We start from the raw sequence: 25,541 nt of genomic DNA, 5'->3' as shown, positions 1-25,541 counted from the left end.
CTCCCGGGCCGCCCATCATTATACTCAGGGGTCCGAAAAGATCCCCGAGTATAATGATAGCAACGGTAGCGGCTGTCACTGGGCCCCTAATGTCCCGGGCCCTGTGGCAGCTGCCTCTGCTGCTACAACGGTAGTTACGCCACTGGCCCCAGTACATGTATGACATACATTACCTACCTATGCCCCGGTACTAGGGATGAGCCGATCTTGAGATTTCAGGATTGATTTTAAAATCCGATTTCCGATTATTTTCCAGCTGATCCTGATTCTGAAATTTGCTCGTTCGCCAATCAGAATCCGATCTTTTCCAATCCTGATCACTCAACCCTAGTCAATGCTTCTCTATGGGAAAAGTCACTTTTAGGGTGGAGCCAATCTTGAGATAACCTCTGAACTCGATACCGCTGGAAAAGATCGGGATTGGAATTCCGATCTTCATTGTGAAATTTACTCGATCGCCAATCGGAATCCGATCTTTTCCGATCCCAATTGCTCCACCCTACCTGGTACATGTATGGCGGTTATTACCTCCCTATGCCACGGTACATGTATGTTGTACCTACCTAAGCCATTTCTTGTATGTTAACAGAAATTCTCTATACAATGGTTTCCCCTTAGGTTGGTCGTCCAGGAATCAGTTAATATAGTAACTTGAGGGTGCACTATATACCTATATCATATCCAATTGTAAAAGTTATACACCTGTGCTATAAGTACATTAATAGGAGCCAGCAGGTTGGCACATGTATGTTTGGCTTGGCAACAGAACAACTTAAGTGTCAAGTCTGAGTCAACCACTATCTAACTGAAACTCCCAGCACCTCGTACACTGAGATGTTGCAAAACAATGAGTCCAGCCTACTCAGTGAAGGTCGTAATTAAAAAATTTGGGGAGGTGGTGATGTGTCTTTAAAAAGGAGCCCTCTATGAGAAGTCCTTTCCAGTGTATGAGGAGGAGGAGGAGGAGATTGGGTGTTTAGCCTACAAAGGACAATTACCTGGAAAGAGAGAGGACACAATACATCCACTGTTAAGATCTACTTCAAGGATGGGACTTATACCTAATTTCCTCAAGTGCTGTAATAAGAAAGCCAGTAAGGACTTGGTGGTAAGTGCTTGGGCTATGGAGGATAGAGATGGGAATAGTAACTCAAGTGTCTGGGATGTCGGCCAAGAAATATTTAAGTCTTTCTCGAGTTGTCCTGTGACTAGGGGGTCAAGGCTTGGTTGTGATTCCTACATCTTAGCAGGATCTTGAAGCCATGTCTGGGTATTTTTTATAGTTCTGTGGCCGTATCAGAGCTGGATCTGTTACACTAAGGGTCACCTGATATCACTGTGAGCTGTGCTGAATGACGGACTCGCCTATGCTACATCTGGATCTATGTAATGTATTGTGACTAGTAGTCAATGCACGACAAGATGAGCAGTTGTGTTACACAGTGTGCAAGGTGCAATTTACTTACATCCCCTACGTAATGCTTAGTAAGCCTGGTTGTGTACAATTGTATAATGTAGTAGTGCAAAGTAGTCAATGCAAGGTGCAGAAGACCATAAATTACTATCGTAAAATAATATATTAAACAAGCTTCTGTACATTTACTTGAAAAATGACAATAATTCCACAATGTTTTAGTTTTTTTTTATTTTGTTTTATTTCATGCAAATAACAGAGTCAAAAATTATTTTTCACAAAAATATTGAAATTCACAATTTCAGATTTACATTTCAGTTGTGCATTATACAGAAGGCAGGGTTAGAGGGTATTATAGAAGTCTAGGTATGTGATGTGCTGCCATATGGTACCTCTGCAGGGCACCGATCTGTTCTCCCCTAGCCTTTCCTATTGCCCCGATTTACCGTATATACTCGAGTATAAGCCGACCCGAATATAAGCCGAGGCCCCTAATTTTGCCACAAAAAACTGGGAAAATTTGACTCGAGTATAAGCCGAGGGAGGGAAATGCAGCAGCTACTGGAAAATTTCAAAAATTAAAATGCTCAGAGTTTTTGGGTGCAGTAGTTGCTGGGCAAGGGGAAGGGGAGGGGGTGTTTTGGTTGTCTGTCTGCCCCTTCCCCGAGCTTGAGGACTGAGGTTTTTTTCCCCCACTTGGAATTCAGCCTGGCTGACTATAGGGTATCTGCAGTGCTCCTATTAACCCCTTCCTGACAGAACAGGAGCACTGCAGATCCCCTATATTCAGTAGACCAGGCACTTTCATACAACGGGATACCTAATGTGTATGTGTTTCACAGTAATTTTCTACTTTTATATGTATTCTAGAACTTTTATTTATTTTATTTTTTATTATATTTTTTCTTAAAGCTTCTTTTTTTTTCACTATTTTATGGGAGATTCTATACATTACTATTGCGGTTGGTCATAGACCCCCCCCCCAAAAAAAAAAAAAATAATAATAATAATAATAATAATAATAATAATAATTTTTTTTTTTTTTTGCTTGACTCGAGTATAAGCCAAGGGGGGCTTTTTCAGCACAAAAACTGTGCTGAAACATTCGGCTTATACTCGAGTGTATACAGTAATATTCAATTGCATTTTGTTGTTGTGCATCAGTGTGTTTTGTGACTTTTTACTGTATACCCTTCTCCATGTAGATTCATGTCATGCGCCATTTTTGTAATGATTTGTGTTATCGCGTTTTTTATCATCACGGTCGGCCAATGTGAATGTGGTTTACATAGCACATAGGTCTAAGTCTAATTTATTATTTGCAAAAAGTCACAAAATTTCGTAACAAGCAAGTTCTAATGCACCAAAATTAAAAATGGTTAGTAAACTCCGATAGGTCCTTGTTTCAGTAGGACATCCTGTCGGGTGTAGTCCTTAAACTAGAAGTTTAATGGTATGGATTAAGGTGACAAATTTGGCGTCCATTATCAACTGTGTCAAATCTTAGATCAGCTAAGTAAACAATGGACATGTCAAGTGTGATTAAGGTTAAATATTAGGAGAGCGAACAAAATAACTGAGCCAAGGAGCCACAATAAGAACAAATATCTAATGTGTCTTCCCCATGACAAGGCAAGAAAAGATCGAACACAATGACAATTTAAACTCTTCAAAAATGAATAATTACAAAAAGTTCAATGTGGATAGCGTAAGAAGGGCAACAAAGTCTGGTAAACACCAAAAAATCAATAAGAGATTGCTTAAGGTCTAAGTAGGGAACATGTCGCAACCTCCAAGACATGATCTACTTATAGTGATTGACTTCTTTTATTATAACCAGGATTCCACAGTGGAAAATACAGATGAGAACACAGAACGTGGAAACTGGTCCAGCAAGTCGGAGTACCTCCTGTCCATGGTGGGCTATGCCGTCGGCTTAGGAAACGTGTGGAGATTCCCTTACCTCACCTTTGAGCATGGAGGAGGTAACTGAGCAGAGAACGCGTCCTTTGTAGGGTTGAGAGATTTCAGGATGGATTTTAAAATCCGATTTCCAATCATTTTTCAGCCGATCCCAATCATGAAATTTACTCGATCGGCATACGATCTTTCCCGATCGCTCAACCCTAGTCCTTTGTTTTTGAGTTTATTTTAAAATACTTGTACAAAACCTTTTAAGATTTATACATTGAGGTACAAAAGTTTTAGGCAGGTGTGGAAGTGTGCCATTCTGATGGGAAAACTTTCTTTTTCATGTGGACAATTGGTCCTTGTAAAAAACGGAAGTGTCCATGGCCCCATTGAATAGGCCTGTTTCTGTGCACAGACCAAGACTAGTCCTTCAGACTTGGACTGCACGACATATAGCATACTCAGACAACACTTGGTGGTCTTATAAAGGTCTATGTTATATGGCCATACTATAAGTAAAAGTCACTTTTCTATCAATGGTCTCTTTGAGCCAGACAGGTGTCTACAAGAAATGGCCGAACTACTTTGTCACCAGTCAGGTTCAACCTGAATATCCTATGGGAGGTGAAAAAAATATAAAAAACATTCATACTCACCTTCTCTCATCACTTTTGGGGCTTCTTGTGCTCCTCTGGTGATGCCATGCACCCGTTGTCACCGCTGAGGAGGTAATATGGTAACCAAAGCTGTCCAGGGCAGAGACTGGTATATGTGAATAATCATGACTTGGTGTACACAGCTACAGTATAGAACTCTACACAGGGGTGAACCTACCTTTTTCACCGCCTGAGGCGGACGATAGAAAGCCACCTCCCTCCCCCCCCCCCCCCGGGCGGAGGGAGCGGAGCGGAGGGGGCGGAGCGGAGCGAAGTGGATGTGGCAGAGCGGCGGAGCAGGCAGAGATCAGGCAGGGTGAGGACCTGCTCTCTGCCTGAGCGTGAGGGGAGGCCACTGGAGCAGCGCTGCGTCCACAGGGCCTCCCCAATCCACCGCTCAGTGACAGTGACGCTAAGCCAGTCCAGGACAGCTTGTCCTGGACTGGCTTAGGTAAGCAAAAATGCCGCCCTCCCCAGGGCCCTGGCATAGCGGTCGCTTCAGGTCGCCTCATGGGAGGTGCGGCGCTGACTCTACAATTATAAGGAATAAATGGACGTTCCCACAACCTTATTACTATGTTTCGTTTTAGGTGCATTTCTTATCCCATATGCTATCATGCTGGCTCTTGCTGGGTTACCCCTATTCTTTTTGGAATGTTCCCTTGGACAGTTTGCCAGTTTAGGACCGGTGGCCATGTGGAAGGTGCTTCCGTTATTTGAAGGTCAGTACAGGGTCTGTAGCGGAGGGTCAATTATTACAACGATTATCTGTATCACGTACAATGGGTGTGCTGTGCTAAGACAGGGGGAGCGGGGGGCAATTTAATTTAACTAAATGGATGAACCCTAATATGCCTCTATTTACTGATCTACTCCTTTATTATATTACACTTTTGTATTAGGTTCATTGTTTCAGGTTTTACAGTTCGTCTTTTTCTATCCTACAGGAGTGGGAATAACCATGGTCCTGATTTCAACGTTGGTCACTATATATTATAATGTTATCATCGCCTACAGTTTATATTATTTATTCGCTTCATTTACAAGTGTGTTACCCTGGTCCGAATGCTTCGAGTGGTCCGACAACAAATGCAGCAAAACACCCAAAGGTAAAAAAGTAGAATTTATTAAAAACCAAATTGTGGATGAAGTCAGAATCGCTCCAGTCTACCTTCTCAAGTATTACTGTATCCACCATGACAAGGGACATGTTAGAAGAACAGGACTATGGACTGCAGTGAGGTTGCTTGGGCCCCACCAGATAAAATGATCTTGGGGGCCCACCCTACAACAATACTTAGGATATAAACCATAGTACCCTTCAAATCTGGGTGTCTTCTGCTGGATCATTATTGTGTTAGAGACATCGCACTGATCCTCTGACCACAATATGTATTGCACCACAAGTGGTCAAATCACAATACAGTTTCGAACGGATAGAAAATCTGAGAGCATACTATCAAGCACCAATGTCACTAAAACGGAACTGCCCACTGGGTAAAAATCTGAACCAAGAGACTGATACTCCAGATCTATATAACTGCGCCAAATTACCATTGGTGGAGAAATACCAAGAGCCATACTGTGCCTATAGAGAACTTGACACATTGAACATGGCCTAACGTAGCAGTCCATTGTGGGATGTCCGTAGTGTGTGTCCTACAATAGACCTCACCGTGAACGCTCAATGTGTAACCCTGGCCTAAGACAGATTTTAATTAGAAGAATCTAGAATGTGTTCAGTAATTATTCTCATAGAATGTAATACGCTTATAACTGAATATGTTACTTATAATGTCATTAATAGGCAAATAGGAGAATAATGCACTAATATGTTATTCTAAAATAATCGATTTAAAGTGTTATAGGAGATTAGAAAAAAGTGTCTGCTTTAATCCCTTCAATAGCCCCAGCTCCACTGATTCCGGCGCAGTGGTCATTTTTTTTCTAGCCCCCACCATTCCTGAGCAATCATTACTGTTAGGTTTAGCACAGTCATGATCTCTCTGGTGGGCGGTCCTTGTCTATCTTCTCAGGACCACCCACCTGTGACATCATGACTGTGCTAAAACTAACAGTGACGATTGCTCAGGAATGGTGGGGGCTAGAGAAGACATTCCAACAGTGGACAAGTGTGGCCCTGTTTTTGGAAGAAAGTGGCCATAATTCTGTAATCCTACAGTACCGTCAGTAACTGTTCTTTTCTATTCTTAGGGTTCTGTAACGTGACGCTGCAGCCAAATATCTTTGAGACAATGAATCTTACCTGGGTCAAGGATAATAACTACACATGTATAGACAACTCCACAGAGTTTATAGACACTGAACTTCCCAGCAAACAATATTGGGAGTAAGTATACATAGGCTATTTACTGAATTCTGCTCATACATAATAGTGCAATATTCCATGGATTGTACCACTGTTCAGAGACCAAAATTTAGGAGATTATATGTATATGATCTTATCCACCACTTAGCCCCCACTGATCCCCAGAACACATCCTGTGTTCCTCCATGAATGGTGCAGCACATGCCACTCCATTCATCTCTATGGGACTTCTGAGTGGTGCTTAGCTTCAGTTTGGCAGTCCCATAAAGATGTATGGAGCCTTAGTGCATGCGTGACCATTCATACACAGCACATTGGAATCTCTATTCTTGTGATTGGTGGGGTTGGGACCTCTACTGTTAACTTTTAATTACTGGAATATCCCTTTAAGTCCAGGACCCCACGTGGTGGAAAAAAATACAACATTTTACAGACTTCAAGGTACAAATCCCATCCACACCTTGCAAAAAAATATGAACAAATATATCAATTATACATAAGGAAATGCCGGCAGCTTCCCTTTAGATATAATAGAAGCTGAAAGTCCACAGAGGAAACCTATGGACTTTCTGTTAAAAGTGCTACAGGAAAAACCACAATGTGTTGCCGCCGCGGTTGTTCACACAGCACTTTTTTGCTGCGGCTTCCTACATGGGGCCTTAACCTTAAGGGGTTATTTGAGATTAGAAGAAAAGGGTCTTTTCTATTTTACCCCAGAAACAGTGCCACTCTTATCCACTGGCTATATTTGGTATTGCAACCCAGTTCCATACTCTTAAGGATAGGGCTACCTGGTGACTTTTCAACCAAAACTTGCGGTGTTGCCCTGGGGATCCTTCCCTAATGTAAGTTAATGGAGTCGACTCCGAGGATGACTGCAACTTCTAGTCGCAAAAAAGTCTAGTTGTGCTAGTATTACAGTCACAGCACCCTCGGTGTCACAGTGTGACCCCATTCTCTTACACTGGTGAAGGAGTCACAAGATGACATGGTGAGAGTTGCAGCCAAAGTCACCGTGTAGCCTCAGCCTAAGTTAATAAACTGACTAGGGGTCAACATTTGTTATTGCACAATTACAGCCCAGATCAATATGGCAGCGGGCTCTGGTCTCGCTCTTCACAACCAATTTCCTTGTGTAAATCCTGATTTGCCGTGTCAGGCTGATAACATATCTCCTAACCTTCGTAGAAGAGTGGCGCTTCGTCAATCAAGTGGGCTCGATGAAACGGGAAACGTTGTTTGGTACCTGGCCCTCTGCCTCCTCTTATCTTGGATTATAATTGGCGCTGCTTTGTTCAAAGGCATAAAGTCTTCCGGAAAGGTAATAATCTATCCAATGAGTGCATATTTCATTAGATATTCACGTCCATGTTTACAATGTAACATAATATTAATATGGCTGTACCGTGACGTAATACTATGCAGTGTTCACACTGGAGAAGAAAGGGTAGGTAAACAGTTGCCTATTGCATGTGCGTTTCATCAATATATTTCCATTGGATAATGGAAACGCAATGACAGAGTCTCTCCGGAGCATGCATGTGCTTTGATAAGACTAGGGGAGTAAGCCAGGCATGTAAGGCAGTGGTTTATCACTCCTGGAAACAAAACATTGAGGCTAAAGCCCCACGTAACGGGCCGCAGCGAAAAAGTGCTGCAGGAAAAACCACGCATTGTGGTTTTTCACAGAAAGTCCTCTGCATGATTACTGCAACAGAGTGCCGATATAGGACACTATCATGCCATTGTGGCTTTCCCGAGCCGTGGAATTAGCAGTAAGATCAAGCAGGACGCTGATTTTGATGACGTGTCCTAAGAACAGGTCATCAATACCTGATCTGATTTAACATTGGGTCCCTGGGTTCTATTAGACCAATGCCTTCCTTGTGTTGCCTCCTCCAGGCACTACCTGCTATGTCTGTGCACAAATAGTATGCCAAGTTGTTATACTGGGTGGATGAACCGTGTGACAAAGCCCTTAGGACAATTATTAATACAATTGCACATGCAACATTATAATGGAGCCTCTCCCTCCATGTGTCATACTGTAAATGCTCTAGGCGTTATGTTAATTGCAGCTACACTAGGTAACATCTTCTGTACAGCGTCCATAGAAAATAACCTGTAATATCAGTGAATGTGGAAGTCCCCGAATGCTTCTTAGAAACTCAGAGAGCCATCCTCTATTAGTCAATAGGCTCTTTGTACAATTGCAACACTCCAGTCACATTAATGTGACCACCTGTCAAAATCCAGAATAACCCCCTTTGGCAGAGCGGACCGCTGCGAGACGTGCAGGAAGAGAGGGGATGTTGTGATGATGTCACTGGGATGTTGAGCCATGATGACTCCAGTGCCGTGGCCAGCTGCGCTAGGTTATGCGGTTGAGCATCCATGAGGCGAACATCCCGATGGAGGTGGTCCTACAGATTCTGGATTGGGTTGAAGTCTGGGGAATTTGCTGGCCAAGGGAGAACGGTAAACTCATCCTGATAGGATGGGATTCTGGCTAACCCCATTGCAGAAAAAGATCCGCAGCAGAAAAGTCGGTGGATGGGACTACATGTGGGACTGTAAAGGAGCTGCAGCAATGGGGTCAATAGCAATGTTGTTAGCAATGGTGGAGATTCCCATCTTCCTACTCTTTCCTTCATGCTCAACTTATTCCGGGCTGTTTAGAAGGTGGTGACCAGCTTTTCAAGAAAACAGGATTTTACATTATTGCCTGATTTCCCAACAGGCACATAATAATCCACTTCACTGTTAGTCTATGTGCCCCATTTACTCTCCTATGACATATTTTGGAGCCTGTTCAAATATTACCATGTAAATATCCTATTCACACGTGCTGTCGTCAAGGCAGACTGTCATCCTCCTCATCATCGTCATCCTTTAGGCTTGTGAAAGTCTTTATGAATGTTATTAGCTCCTTTATCCAGACAAAGACATAAAGATAAAACTATATTATGTTCCATTATATTATATTGTATACCATAAACATACTAAACATGGGTCAACTACATGTTGGGAAAACCCAAGGCTAAGATACAAGACATTAGAAGTCTATAGTGCATTAGGCTTATTGACCCATAAAGAGCAAAAGTTACAGGAGCCCAAGCCATACAGCGTGTATAACACACATCCCACTGTAAACCAATAAAGTCATCGGTGTGTAAAGGATACCGGAGGCCACGGGTGCATTTCATGGTAAACCATTAAAATAGATGGCGTCATAAAGCGTCCTGCTATCTCATGCGTGAATTTATATTACCTCATAAAGAATCCATTTCTACCAAATATTAACAAGTCACATTTATGAGGTTCATACAATGCTCTGTAATCCCTTCATGACCAGCGGGTTTGGTCCTCAGTCACCAGTCACATTGTTGCAGTTTGGTGTTTTTTACTTACAACGTTTCTTGGGTTTGGTCTAAAAAAAAAATTTCTGTTTTCACATTTGGACATTTATGCTGAAAGTTTACAATGGGTTCTCCATTTGCTTCAGCCATTTTGATGTATATTATGCATAGTTGAGTGTGATCTATGCAGGTCACCGCATTGTGTAAGCTACAATACACAAGTCAGAAGCCTCTGTCTTCTTCTGTAGACCGGACCCTTCTTGGTTGTGTTAAATTCACACCATACATTTGAAGTGCATGATCCTTTACGGGTTAAAGTCACATGGATTGGTTAGAGTCACAATTGCCTTTAAGCCCTAATAACAGCATTAGATGGTCATCCACTCTTGCCAAAATTGACCAGACCTTAATGTAATGTATATGGCTATATTAATTCTCCTCAAAACCTAAAATCCCAATTAATGGCCAACTTCAAAGGGATTCTACCACTAAAACACATTTTTTTTCTCGTTGACATGTAGGAATAGTCTTAAGAAAGGCTATTCTTGACACCGTTCCGTAGAAATTCAGTTTTTTTGTCGGTATGAAAATGAGCTTTTTCGCAGCACTGAGGGCGTCCCCAATGCTGCGAGAGAACTCTCCAGTGCCGCCTCCATCTTCTTCAGAAATGGGCACTCTTCCGGCAGTGGCTTTAAACTTCTAGGCCTCGGACCTAGGGCAAAGCCGTCTGCGCATGCCCACCAGTCACAAGAAAAATGGCCGCTGGCAATTTTCTTGTATCCTGTGGGCATGCGCAGTCGGCTCTGCCCGAGGCCTACAAGTTTGACCGCCTGCGCCGGAAGAAGACGCGTGAAGAGGACGTTCCTGAAAAAGATGGAGGTGTCGCTGGAGAGTTCTCTCACAGCATTTTGGACATTTTCTGCCCCCAGTGCTGCGAAAGAACTCATTTGCATAACGGAACGGCGGCGCAGAGAAGATATCTAAAGATAGGCGAAGAATAGTCTTTCTTAATGCTATTTCTACGTGTCAATGAGAAAAAAAATGTGTTTTAATGGTAGAATCCCTTTAACCATGTAAGATACGAAAGGCAACCATACTCTTCAGGGCTGTACTTTATTCAAGCGAGTGGGTATGAACATGGCAGCAAACGGCAATGGAGGGAGGGCTAGAGGAAGCATGTGCCATTGCAATCAAGTATTGGTTGTAGCTATAGTCACTTTGCTTAACAGCATTACTTGCCTAAAGTTGGAATTCAATCAGATAATCTTCTGACGCCAGGTTCACACTAGTGTCGCCTCTCCATTGTTCGAGTCTCTTGGGGGACACTACTAAAATATTGGTAACACACAGAGTGCAATACATTCCATTGACTAGAACGGGATCTGTTGCATGTCCATCAGAAAGCTAAATTCTATATTCTGCTGTATTCCTGTGCAGAGATCAGATGAAAATAACGCACAGAGCTAAGCTGTGAAGTCACATAAATGTGCCAAGAAAGCTGAGAAGTCTCTTATAGATTTCCCAAAGGAGCCAGAAGAATTGTGACATTCTGCTTTGGGTGTGAATGGAGAAGTCTAGCTTTCATTTAATAAGCATGCTATCTGTCTATCTCTATGCTTGTTCTGACAGGTGGTATACTTCACGGCCATATTCCCATACGTGGTGCTGCTGATTCTCCTGATCCGGGGAGCTACGCTGGAAGGAGCCTATGAGGGGATCAATTATTATATTGGAACACAGTCTGACATTTCGAAGCTTTACGATGCACAAGTAAGTTTCTTTAATTCTGTTTTTTATTCTAGAAATTAAGTCATTCCTCGATGGCAATAAATATTGATTTCCCTATGCTTGTTCTCCCCTTGGCTTGTACCCATTTTCCTACCCTAGAGTAAAGGGTCACTAAAGACCTTCTATCTATACCATAGACATGATGTTTACTGCAAAATGTTTTTGGCACGTGCATGTTAAAGGGGTTGTCCGCTTTACAAATATATTAAAATACCCTATTAGAGTGTTCATAGCCATTACAGAGAAATTCTTAGTTTTGGATTTCCATCCGTTTCCTTGCACTAATACAAGCTGCTATAAAAACCAACTCCCTATCCCGAGGACCCGGCGAGTCTGTACGTTATGAATGACCCTTTGATTCTAATGGGCACCATACAATGCCTTATTCCTTTGCAGGGTCACTGAGTGCTTGTCATTTCCCCGTGGATTACATATAATTTCCGGAGATTTCTGTGATCCAATTATTTTCACTAGACCCTTTGTGCACAACCTCCTCAACTACCATATACAGACTAGTAGAAATGTCCTAGCAAAATGTCATTTTGATTGTACGGTATATGTTACATTTGTGTGAGTTACACTATATGGGTATGTGCACATGTAGAGGATATGACATGGATATGCACAATTGTGCAATTCTTGCACAATTTCAATGTAGCGGGATGAAATCCATGGTAAATCAGGAGCAAAATCCATATGTAATACATGCAGATATTCCCATAGCCATCCTGTAGACTTTTTTTGGTTATACTTATTAGATCATGCGCCATGTTTCAGAACATCAGAGTTAATATCACGTGTCTCTTGTTTGTGTACCATTCTAGGTCTGGAAAGACGCCGCCACGCAGATTTTCTTCTCTCTGTCCACGGCTTGGGGTGGACTAGTGGCACTATCATCCTATAACAAGTTCCGCAACAACTGCTATGCAGACGCCATCATGGTGTGCATTACCAATTGCCTCACCAGTGTGTTCGCTGGCTTCGCCATCTTCTCTATATTGGGACACATGGCATTCAAAGCTGAGAAAGAAGTGAAGGATGTAGTGGGCTCAGGTGAGCGGATATTGACAAATGACCATATATTGCCAATCGTAGCCTAGTCTTAAAGGGGTGTCTCATTACAACAACCCCATCGCGTGACCTATTAGCACATAAGGGGGTTACCTAATGGTGATCTCCCTGAGTTGATGTTTAGCTCTCAATCTGGTGGCCCCAGTCTTTTCACGAATTCAGTAAACATGCTTCAAAAACACTTTGTATGGGTATGGGGGTGTAAAATGGGAAAGATATCAGATGAATGGGCGTTTGGTCAACAGCTATCCTTCCCTTGGGTTTTTTTTCCCTATAGCCTTCAGAAATTCTATGTTCAGATCTAAGACCAAACTGACAATGAATTCTAAGTAATAAACTTCTAATAACTGGCCACTAGGATATTAACCTTCCTCTCTTTTTTGTAGGATTTGCACTTGCCTTCATTGCATACCCAGAGGCCTTGTCTCAGCTCCCCGTCGCTCCTCTATGGTCCATTCTCTTCTTCTTTATGTTACTCACCTTAGGACTTGACTCCCAGTTTGCCTCAGTAGGTGAGTACAGATATGATATATTCTTATTATATTATTATAACAGTGAATGCATATGATACAATATATACATTATACATAGGCTTCAGCGATTGGGAATGGGAAAGATCAGATCACGATCGGCGATCGAGCAAAATTCACGATCAGGATCGGCTGGAAAATGATCGGAAATCAAATTTTGAAATCTCAAGATCGGCTCAACCACACTGTATATATAATTAGAGATGAGCGAACAGCAAAATGTTCGAGGTTCGATATTCATTTCAAGTAGCCCCTCAATATTCGACTACTCGAATCGAATATCGAACCCTATTATAGTCTATGGGGGGGAAAATGCTCGTTTCAGGGGTAGGCAACGTTCGATCAAATTACACTTACCAAGTCCACGAGTGAGGGTCGGGCTGGATCCTCCGAGAAGTCTTCTCCGTGCAACGTCCCCGCGGCGTCTTCCGGCTCTGAATTCACTCTGCCAGGCATCGGGCCTGGGCAGAGCCGACTGCGCATACCCGCACTACAAGCGGACATGCGCAGTCGGCTCTGCCCAGGCCCAATGCCTGGCAGAGTGAATTCAGAGCCGGAAGACGCCGCGGGGAAGCTGCACGGAGAAGACTTCTAAAGGTAGGAGAAGAACCAGCGTTGATTGGCTGACTGTATAACATTCGGCCAATCAATGCTGGATCTGCATCGAAGTTTTTCATTTGAACAGCGAGTGGTACTCGATCGAGCACGAGTATTTCGAATACCATAGTATTCGATCAAATACCTACTCGATCGAATACTACTCACTCATCTCTAATCACCACCTATAAAACAATACAATTGTGAACATGTAAAATGTTGCGCTTTATTCGATGTCCCTCCTTTGTTACTCAGACACCGGTTTGTCATGCTATGGGAAATAGTACATGATAGTAATGAGGGATGTGACACGACATGTATTTCCTATCATCGCCTGTGAATTATTCTCTGTAACAGGTGAAGCGGCAACGTATTGTGTAATAGGGGCCAAGGTAGTGTGCCAAAGGGTGCGGTGATAATGGGATTGTCTCAGATAGCGAACCTATAGAGAAACCATGGCGAGTATCAACATAAAACATCATAAGACTACTAGACTTGGTCATGGTGGGTGACTCTTAGCAATTTGTAGGACTACAGTCACTATACATTTGGGCAGGGTTGGTATGTCCTATAAAAATACCAAAAGTTCAATAGTCGACAACTATCCAAAGTATATGGGACGACCAAGGACGCAGCATACAGTATGTCTCATCGCAGCAGAGAGATGATGGTCTTATAATTAAGTTAATGAGATGCAATTACAATGAGACCTGCCGGGCATGTCCGGGCCGAGTCCTGTCTCATTCACTTGTTCTGCAGACTGCCCTCTTGTATAACATTGGCAAGAGAAAAGAGACTCATGTACAGGTGCAGGTGCAGACCAGGACTGCATCAACCAATCAGATCGCAGCTTCTATATATCTATATATGTATCTTACTATAAGAGCAGGGACCGGATTAGTTGCAACTGGCAAAACCTCCATTTTCTATAGATATACATACAATATTTGCCGAATTGGACTACCTACGTGGTTGAAACACCTTATTTGGCCAGGACAGGCCCAAATTCTCCAGGATTGTCATGGGAAAGTTCAGAAAGTCTTGGCAAATTTGGGACACTTGACAAGTATGGGTATATAAAGTGCTCCATTCTCATTGTGACTGCACATGGCAAGAGGTAACGTGATATTTCAGATAGGACTAACCTATTGAGCAGCACCATAGCTTCATGTACCTGGGCGCCAGTCATTGCCGCCATGTTGTCTGCAGATCATATACATGAGAGGCCGATGTACACAAGCTATCTTATATAACCAGTTCACAGCATAGCAGAAGAATGTGAAACCTATACTAAGCTGTCGCTGCAGATTTCTCAATGTTTTTGACCTTGGACGACCTTCCTTCTGTGCGTACTATATGACTGGTGCGGGGCATGACGGGGTGACAAAGTCAGTAAAATACTCCAAATAATAAACTAAGCTGAATATCTTTATTTACTCCAGTGCTCGACACTTTAAAACTAGGTCTACATGAGATTGATATGCTGCAAATTGTAAAAATTCACAATGGCAAAAACTACTTCTCATGTATGAATCCATAACTTACTTGTTGCGGCTCCGCCACACGTCTTACCTGATTAATCTGATAATGTGTTATCTTTCACAGAAACAATAACCACCACCATACATGACGCATACCCAAAAGTGATGAAGAAAATGAGGGGTGTTATCACCGTCGGAGCCTGTATTATGTTTTTCTTGCTTGGACTTGTGTGCGTCACTGAGGTACGGTGCTTTCCAAAAATTATTCTATGTCTCCTAAAGGGAGTGCCTGGTTTCGTAAAGCCATTTGGCTAATAGCAAGTAGGGAATCGTGATTTTATAAGGCAGGAGGAGAGGGGACAGGGGTTCGCCTCTTATAACCACTGTGTCTTGGCTAGAGTTTAAAAAGGTGCGCAAAGAACATTGGTGGTGGACTCTGCATATCATGGACAGGCCTCTGATTTCAATGGATATTGTGTAATACTGAATTTCCCCTGCAGAGGCGCTATAGATTGCTGCTATGTTTTCCCACACATCATAGATGACTGCTGAGGGATCCCAGCAGCAGCCAAAGTGAGCAACCCTGCGATAGAGGGCGGCATAAATTGATTTACTTCTCTTACTTATATAGCGCCATCATATTCCGCAGTGTATACAGACATTGTCAGTCACTGTCCCATATAGGGCTCACAATCTACTTTTCCTATCAGTATGTCATTGGTGTGTGGGAGGAAACCGGAGTACCCGGAGGAAACCCACGCAAACATGGGGAGAACATACAAACTCCTTGCAGAGTCTTGTGGAGAAAGGGGGCAAAAACACCAGAATACTCTAAGACTATAGGAATTCAGAGGTTAACTATCCTTCCAAAACTTTTTGTATGGTGCCACCTAGTGGTGGGAAATAAGTTACAATACAACCGATTTTCAGTTATGTTTTTGTGCACAGCAAAAATCCTGCATACTATATTATATAGCATCATTTATATCACTTTCCTTTGTAGGCAGGAATATACTGGGTGGAACTCATTGACTATTTCTGTGCTGGATGGGGAATCCTTATCGCTGCCATTCTAGAATTGGTTGGAATCTGCTGGATTTATGGTAAATGCATCCAAAAATTGCACATGCAATGTAACAAGTAGAATAAAAGTGATACAATGATACAACTGACAAACTCATGGCCAGAATAGTGATCTAGGCCAGTTAGGAATCGGCGTAGCTTTACAATATAAGTCACTCCAGAAAACCATTCCTCCGCTATGTCTGATAGCTATCTTTCTTTTCTCCCATGTACAGGAGGTAACAGATTCATTGAGGACATTGAAATGATGATTGGAAAGAAAAGCTTCCTCTTCTGGCTCTGGTGGAGAATTTGCTGGTTCTTTGTCACTCCGCTTCTGTTAACTGTAAGTCTAAATTTTACAAATTCATCATAGACAGATGGATAGAGAGGTAGATAGATAGATAGATAGATAGATAGATAGATAGATAGATAGATAGAAAGATAGATAGATAGATAGATAGATAGATAGATAGATAGATAGATAGATAGAATAATGATAGATAGATAGATAGATAGATAGATAGATAGATAGATAGATGATAGATAGGAGATAGATAGATAGATAGATAGATAGATAGATAGGAGATAGATAGATAGATAGATAGATAGATAGATAGATAGATAGATAGATAAATAGATATTAGATAGATAGATAGATAGATAGATAGATAGATAGATATTAGATAGAGATAGATAGATAGATAGATAGATAGATAGATAGATAGATAGATGGATAGAGAGAGATAGATAGAACAATTAGATTAGATAGATAGATAGATAGATAGATAGATAGATAGTAGATAGATAGATAGATAGATAGATAGATAGGAGATAGATAGATAGATAGATAGATAGATAGATAGATAGATAGATAAGGAGATAGATAGATAGATAGATAGATATAGATGATAGATAGATAGATAGATAGATAGATAGATAGATAGATAGATAGATAGCGAAAGAGAGATAGATAGATAGATAGATAGATAGATAGAACAATTAGATTAGATAGATAGATAGATAGATAGATAGATGACAGATAGATAGATGATAGATAGATAGATAGATAGATAGATAACAGATAGATAGATAGATAGATAGATAGATAGATAGATAGATGATAGATAGATAGATAGATAGATAGATGATAGATAGATAGATAGATAGATAGATAATAGATAGATAGATAGATAGATAGATAGATAGATAGATAGATAGATTCGAGGTTGATAACTAGTAGACAAATATTATTATCTCTTCTCACAGTTCCATTCTGTTCTATTCGCAGGCCATTCTGATCTGGTCCTTGATCACATTTACGTCCCCGAAGTATGGTGATATTGAATACCCTACCTGGGGAGTTGCTTTGGGTTGGTGCATGATCATATTCTGCATTATTTGGATACCTATTCTGGCTATAGTAAAAATCTGCAAAGGTGAAGGGACCCTTTGGCAAGTAAGTAATGACATGTCGCAAACCCCAGATTATAAGTAGAAGTATAAATGCACAGTATACAGGAAGCTGAGCCTGCACTTATATCAACTCTCTGTTAATGCAGCAGATGTAAATTTGTCATGTAGCCATCTCATCCACGCGGCTCTAACTAAAGGCACCCAGGCCCTTGTGAAATCCTTCTTTAACTATGTACTGCTGAGCAAATGATATTTTTACCATTAAAAGGTTAATCTTCGTCTTTCTGACAGTGGAAGGCTGTGTATCAAAAATCTTCTTCCCCCTTCTCACTCCAGTACACCAGAGGACGGGGGTGATAAATATATGATGCACAGGCTGCAGAGCCAGAAAGATATTAAAGAAATTTAATCAGCCTTAGTGTGGTGAGGGTAACCTGTAGTTGTGGTAAGGGGTGACCTGTGGGCCCCCCTGTCTTTTGGGCCCACTGTGACCCCGATAGCTACCCGAGTGAAGGTCCGTCTTGTAGACTTTTATGAACCTTTATTAGGCACCGTAATCTCACCTAAAAGCAATACTGTACCCCCCAAATAATACTGATAGGCTGCTATGGCGGACATATACAGAGCAGCCTGTCAATCACCGCTTTGAGGGGCAGGAGTAGGCGGGGGAGTGATCCCCTTTTAAATAATATGGTCTCTATAGTCTTTCATATCTTCATATAGCCAAATGACACAAAATTCATTTTGGCTAGTATAATGTGTAAGCTTCACGTTCCATCATAAAGTAACTTCTCACTTTCTCAACAGCGATTTCGAAAAATTTGCACTCCGGCTCCAGAATGGGGTCCTGCCCTGCAACAGCATCGCACTGGAAGATACAAAGATACTGGTGATTTCCCCAAAGTTTCCAATGGTTTAGAGATACCCACGATCGAAGGCGGTCTGGGAGGCTACGACAACAAGGCGTTTTCATAGGATCGCGCCAAAACTAAACAATTACGCGCACATATGACTATGACTATTTTTTCTACAAGGATCTGCCGAGCTTTCCAGATGACACTTTCTAAACTATTTTTACAATACAATGTTCTGTTACAAATTTTTATGCCGTTGCCTTACATTCCACACACCAAAATGATGTCACTTCTAAGGATCCATTCCTATGGAGAACTCACTACACAAGACATCCCAGCAGGAGGCAGCGCAGTGCTTTGCTGTCTGTGAGGACTTGTTCACCATCCAAGCTTCAGACCTGCACAACCATTCTGTTACTGTCACACTTGTCTTATCCTGGAATAGTAGTGTTTACTTCCACAATATTCGTGTGTATTAATAGGAATAGTGTCTGTAGGGGATACAGATGTTACAGTCACATACAGACCCTTCCATATGGGGGGTCACAAGGCTCTTCTAATCGATGAGAGGATATTATAGAGGTCAAGAGAAATTTTGCACTGGGGCCAAGGAACCCTAATTTTTTCCTCTTTCCGGAAGAGTTGTTAATAATATGTAGCATTGTGATATTAAGGGCAGGTTCACATCTGTGCCCGGTCTCCGTTTTGCAGGTTTCCGTTTCCTGCCCGAGAAACTGGACAGGAGACAGAAACCGGCGGGCAATTTGCAAACCCAATCATTTGAATGGGTTTGCAAAGTGTCCGACCTGCTCTCCATGGCAAAACCACTTTTTTTTTAACCAGACACAAAGTTGGACATGCAGGACTTTGTTTCCGGTTAAGAAAACCCGGCTTTGTTGCAGAGAGCAGAATACGCTCACGGGCGCTCACTGGCGGACACTGAATGCCGGGTTTCCATCTTATTCTGACAGAAAATGGAAACCTGCAAAACAGAGATCGGGCGCAGGTGTGAACCTGCCCTTATCCTGAATACCGAGTTGTAGAAGATACAATAAATTCCATAAAGTGATGGTAAAACAAGTTATTACTGATAAAAGTTTAGGTTAGGCTAAGGATACATAGATGACATTCAGGCACCTAACCATTCATTTTTATTTATCTACTTCTTTGTATTTGTTAAAGGGAGTTTGACACTAGAACCAGCATATCAGCCCAGCCCTGCAGATAGATAGGTTAGAGTTACCAGACCCAGCATATCACCCCAGCCCTGCAGATAGATAGGTTAGTGTCACCAGAACCAGCATATCAGCCCAGTCCTGCAGATAGGTTAGTGTCACCAGAACCAGCATATCACCCCAGTCCTGCAGATAGATAGGTTAGTGTCACCAGAACCAGCATATCAGCCCAGTCCTGCAGATAGATAGGTTACTGTCACCAGAACCAGCATATCAGCCCAGTCCTGCAGATAGGTTAGTGTCACCAGAACCAGCATATCAGCCCAGTCCTGCAGATAGATAGGTTACTGTCACCAGAACCAGCATATCAGCCCAGTCCTGCAGATAGGTTAGTGTCACCAGAACCAGTATATCAGACCAGCTCCCCAGATAGATAGGTTAGTGTCACCTAAATCACCATATCAGCCCAGTCCTGCAGATAGATAGATTACAGTTACTAGAACCAGCATATCAGCCTAGCCCTGCAGATAGGTTAGGGTCATCTGAATCAAATGGTGTTCTCCCCTTGTGAATCAGTACCTCCATTGCCAAATTATTACTATTTGCAACAGGGGCATGGAGCAATGGCCACATCCTCATTGCTACATAGAACTCATTAAAAGCTTGATAGAAACAGCGGTATCATAGATGTGGAGTCACGGCTTCACAAGAGGGGAACACTGTTTAATTTAGGTGACCCTAACCTATCTATCTGCTGGGCTGGGTTGCGGTGACAGATTCACTTAACATGTCCAAACACATTAGACTAAGGTTATCTAAATCCACCAATTTTGGTGGTGTAACCATTTAATGTGTATTTGATGTTCAGCCAACGCACCTTCAGCCTGTGTCGGGCTAGTACTAGAGTACTCATCTCCAGTACCAGTGTACTAGTCTATAATCACTTTGGTGCTAGAGTACTCGTCTACTGTACCAGTCTACTAGTATATAATCACATTACAGTCTACGAATCTACAGTATCAGTCTTCTAATCCAGTGCCAGATTACTAGATTATAATCACTTTGGAACTAAAGTATCCCTCCATAGTATCAGTCTGCTAGACTTCAGAACCAGTCTACTAGAGTGCCCATCTACAGTATCAGTCCTATAATGACTTTGGTACTAGAGTACTTATCTACATTATCAGTCTACAAATCTACAGTCCCAGTCTTTTAATTCACAGTACCAGTCTACTAGTCTATAATCACTATGGTACTAAAGTATCCGTCCATGGTACCAGTTTACTAGTCTATCATCACTATAGTACTAGAGTACCCAAGACTAAGGTTTTTGGGACTTTTTGACCTGAGATCTAAAAATGACAATATTGTTATGTGTCAATATGTCAAGTGTTTCATTTGTGGTTAGGTTAGATATGAAGCTATTCCTGCCAGAACTAAAGGATCCATGAGACGTACGTGAGCAATGGCTATTGGACGCTCATAGTACTTGCAGTCTCAGGGATACTGGAGAAGCAGTGTTTGAAGTATATTGTAAGATATTGTATATAACATAGTCGCTAAGTATATATATGATATGTTTACATTTCTATATGTGATATCGGTGCCTTTATGGGATGAATACCTCATGCCTGTGAGTTGTGTAATATTTGCCTCTTGCTGCATGGAACATGAAATAGGAATAATTTTGTTTCTTTGTTTTTGATTAAAATTTGTAATTTTTTATTATTTCACCATTGTACAACCACAAAATGATGATGTATGACAATGAAAAATAAATCACAATCTTTTTTAGTGTTACTATTACACACATCTGGCAATATTATGCAATGTTCACATCTGCCCAATAACAGCTGCTAGGGAAAGGGAAGACAGAGATCGTGATCCCTAAAACTCGACTCAGCCTCTATCTCTGCCTATTTGCTGCAACTGTCCTAATGACAGGGACGACTGGACGACAAACCCTACTCTAGATAAGTGATACACAAAACAGGACTAGATAAAACAACACAGAAGCCGAATCAGCAAGACAAGGGCCAAACCAGAGAAACAAAACAGCACCAAATCGCAATCCAAAAGAGTAGTCAAAAAGCCAAAAAGCAGAGGTCAGTCAATACAATAAAAGAGCAAGTGAAACCGATTAACAAGGTCAGAGACACAATAACCATGTGTGGGCTCATGGCCAGTTTAAGGAAGTCCAGAACTTGTCCCAGGCTTGATTGGCAGATTAGCTGTCAATCACAAGTACACAAAAGTTAACCCTAACCATGCCAACACAGAATGGCAAGAGTCCGGGAATAAGTATTCATAAGCCGTCATGCGTTTGGTACTGTACAATGGAGCCAGAGGATAGCACAGGAGTTCAAACAGGTTAGGACGTAACATGTATAATGTATGATATCTAAACTGAAAATTTCTTTACTGACATCCAGGAGGATGTATCAGAGGTTGACAAGTTTTCATCATTTAGTATACAGGACCAGGTCTGCTTGGACCTAGAGCTGCTCCTGTTGTAGTAGAATCCTGTAGGTTCTAGACTTGACTCTCCATCCCGATGACTGCCAGAACCCATTTCTTTTTCCAACCCTTACCAACCTTGCCACAGATAAGCAACCTGTTTCTATTGTCACAAAAAGTTTTTATTTTCATTGGACCCATCTAAAGGAGATCACCCTAAACAGAATTCTATAATACAGTAACTTAGAAACTTATAACATCTTGAATCCCATTCATTGAATCAGAGTAGATAGCACTCAATATCAGTCACCTAGTCCCATAGAAGTGCCTCAAATTGATTTCAGCTTAGGCCCCATTCACATCTGCGTTTTGGGGAGTCCAGATGGGGACTCCAAAATGGAGACTTATAAGCATTACACAGTAATTACCTGAGAAACCCATGCCATGAGGAAGGGGCTCCGGCCCTGAAACGCGTAGGCAACCAGTCATGTCTTGTGTCACTCGTGATTACATGTCGTGAGTGCGTCTCTTTTTTAATCTTTTTTGGTTCTTGTTTTTTTGTATTTTTTTTTAATTTTATACATATGTTTTTCATTAAAAGTTATGTCTTACTAAAATATTATATTTTCCATGTGCTGAAATACCCCTTTTTCATGTTTGTGACTCCCTAGACTATAATGGGGTTCGTGTGGTTTCTGCTCAGTTACCATACGAATCATGCAAGCAGCACTTTTCTCTCTGCATGTTTCATGCAGAAACCGTGTGGAAACCACACTGACTTCATTATAGACTATGGCGTCCGTGAGGTTTCCTTAGATAACCGTTTTTTAATATATATAGCTTTCCATTTGGGGAGGTTTCCAAGATATCCAACCGGGGTACCCAACCTTTTCTAGCCCTGCACAGGATATAACCTTCTTTTTATGGTCCCCTACACCCCTTTTGGTCTACCACAGATAATTTTCCATTCAAGATAACTGCCAAGGCTTTTTTTGAACTTGCACAATAAATCCTTCATCACCATGTTAGCTACTTGAAGAAGTTGTTCAGGCTAAAAAAAAAAAAGTTTTAATTAGGCCAGGAGAGGCGAAAAAAATCCCCATACACACCTGCCCCCAGTGCTCCAGTGTGTCCTGCAGCTCCATTGTTCTCTTCCATTGGAAGTCCCCACCACACGTGAGTGGCCTTAGTGAAGGACATGGGACATGACAGCTGACAAGGACGTCTGCAAAAGAAGACAGCTGAGCAGCAGGACCGGACCGTGCCGGGAGGATATCGGAGCACCGGGGACAGGTGAGCATTGTTTCTTCTCTTTACCTCCCCGGCTTAAAAATAAATTTGCCTAGACAGCCTCTTTAAGAATACCAGGATGTCTTAGAAGAGTGATACCGAATGAAAGCTAAAGATTACACAAGATTTTGGCACGGTTTGTAGGAAGTGATCGGTAGGGCCACTTCCAGCCAGTACTCTTTGCGGTGTACAGCACTCACTACAATGTCTTGTTACTTATTGGGTGTTGGCAGGGAATTTACAGCTGTATGTATTATTAACTCATTGACTGACGGGATTAGGGAATACAAAGCAAGAGCGGGAATTACCTATTGCAACATCTTTTATACATCCTTATAGATCACCATAAGACGCATCTATTAGATAATCATTCATTGTCTATTAACCACATAAGAGGTCATCTATTTGGACCAACTCTTACTTTCCTTGGATATTGGCAATTTTTTTACTCTTGAAGGGGAATTTCCAACTAAAAATGTTACGGCATATCACCAGGTCATGCCATAAAACTGTGAGGCCTCCTGGCACAGGTGAAGAGCTTCTGATCCTAAGATCAATGGGGCAGCCACAAGGATTCAAAATAACAATATGATAAGTGGCCTGGTAGGAGTTTCCATTATAGTATACAACTATACCTATGGTGAAACCGCCGGTGTTTCCGTAGGTATAATCAATATGCTGCGATTTTCAAAAATGCGCTGTTTTTGAAAATTGTGGCATGTCCGCACGGTGGTTTTTACCGCAAAGTGGGCATGGGATTTGCTAGAATCCGAACCACTTTGCCAGTACTGTAAAACATCGAGATTTTTCCGTGGGGCCCCGGCCTTAAAGGGTTTCTCTAGAAAAAACAAAGCTGATTTCTTCCAACAACAGTGCCACACCTGTTCAAGGGTTGTGTCTGGCATTGCAGCTTAGCTCTGATGATAAATGTAGGTTGTGAACCCCATATTGGGATCACATTGTACATTTTTTCCCCCTATCATTATGTCTTTGTAGAATGGGAGGAAATCCACACAAACACAAGGAGAACATACAAACTCCTGGCAGATGTTGTTCCTGGTGGGATTCAAATCCAGGACTCCAGCACTGCAATGCTTACCACTGAGTCACCGTGTCGCCTCAGCTTTGATGATACACTTTGATTGAAGTGCTGTGCTACAAGCAGCCTGTAGACAGGTGGGGCACGGTTTTAGAAATAAAGCTACCAACCATAGATTTTGAATCGTGTTCATATGTGATACATCATGAAATATGTGAATAACATTTCATAACATCTTTTATTACAATCTACAATAAGACGTGTTCTCAGATGCCCAGTCCCCATATATCTTTATGCTCCATGGCAGCAGGTGATGCGGAAACTTCTGTATAGGAACTACCGTATACACTCGAGTATAAGCCGAATTTTTGCGCCCAGTTTTTGTGTTGAAAAAGCCCCCCTCGGCTTATACTCGAGCCAGCAAAAAAAAAAAAAAAAAAAAAAATTTTAGGAAGGGGGGGGGGGGGTCTATGACCAACCACAATATCAATGTATGGAATCACCCGTAAAATAGTGCAAAAAAAAAAAAAAAAAAAAAAGATTTTAAAAAAAATAACAGTTGTAAATCCCTCCTTTCCCTAGAATACATATAAAAGTAGAAAATGACTGTGAAACACAAACACATTAGGTATCCCTGTGTCTGACAGTGCCCGGTCTACTGAATATAGGGGATCTGCAGTGCTCCTGTTCCATCGGGAAGTGGTTAATAGGAGCACTGCAGATCCCCTATAGTCAGCCAGGCTGAATTCCAAGTGGGGGAAGAAAAAACAGTCCTCAAGCTCAGGGAAGGGGCAGACAGACAACCAAAACACCCCCTCCCCTTTCCCAGCACCCAGCACCTACTGCACCCAAAAACTCAGACCATTTTAATTTTTGAAATTTTCCAGTAGCTGCTGCATTTCCCCTCTAGGCTTATACTCGAGTCAATAAGTTTTCCCAGTTTTTTGTGGTAAAATTAGGGGCCTCGGCTTATATTCGGGTCGGCTTATACTCGAGTATATACGGTAGTTACATTCACCATCAGAAATAAATCCATGGATATTGGACTAGGGGTTATCCTCTATATTGCAGATTGTGCAATGTCTTCCTCATAAGCCTGTTCCTTATGTTAT

General features: G+C 41.8%; 1 protein-coding gene across 1 annotated transcript; it reads left to right on the top strand.

Moving 5' to 3' along the window:
• The first annotated feature begins 955 nt into the window (after positions 1 to 955).
• Positions 956 to 18,589, top strand: LOC142184639 (sodium- and chloride-dependent neutral and basic amino acid transporter B(0+)-like). The gene is made up of 14 exons (XM_075259651.1): positions 956 to 1,108; positions 3,255 to 3,399; positions 4,572 to 4,703; positions 4,929 to 5,090; positions 6,196 to 6,331; positions 7,499 to 7,631; positions 11,299 to 11,439; positions 12,282 to 12,510; positions 12,915 to 13,040; positions 15,261 to 15,379; positions 16,140 to 16,239; positions 16,435 to 16,544; positions 17,490 to 17,657; positions 18,422 to 18,589. Exons 1-14 carry the CDS (start codon positions 1,049 to 1,051, stop codon positions 18,587 to 18,589), a joined length of 1,929 nt encoding a protein of 642 aa, XP_075115752.1. The 5' UTR covers positions 956 to 1,048.
• The last annotated feature ends 6,952 nt before the right edge of the window (positions 18,590 to 25,541 follow it).

Source organism: Leptodactylus fuscus, chromosome 11 (assembly GCF_031893055.1).
Source record: "Leptodactylus fuscus isolate aLepFus1 chromosome 11, aLepFus1.hap2, whole genome shotgun sequence".
NCBI classification, from domain to species: domain Eukaryota; kingdom Metazoa; phylum Chordata; class Amphibia; order Anura; family Leptodactylidae; genus Leptodactylus; species Leptodactylus fuscus.
Note: the sequence above shows the minus strand (reverse complement) of the source record. Positions and strands in the feature narration are given on the sequence as shown.

Excerpts from the sequence above, each read along its gene's own strand:
- LOC142184639 (XM_075259651.1), top strand. The coding sequence starts at position 1,049 with ATGGGACTTATACCTAATTTCCTCAAGTGCTGTAATAAGAAAGCCAGT. Across the intron at positions 12,511-12,914 it reads GAAGGATGTAGTGGGCTCAG|GATTTGCACTTGCCTTCATT; the intron begins GTGAGCGGATAT and ends TCTTTTTTGTAG. Across the intron at positions 16,545-17,489 it reads TCACTCCGCTTCTGTTAACT|GCCATTCTGATCTGGTCCTT; the intron begins GTAAGTCTAAAT and ends TTCTATTCGCAG.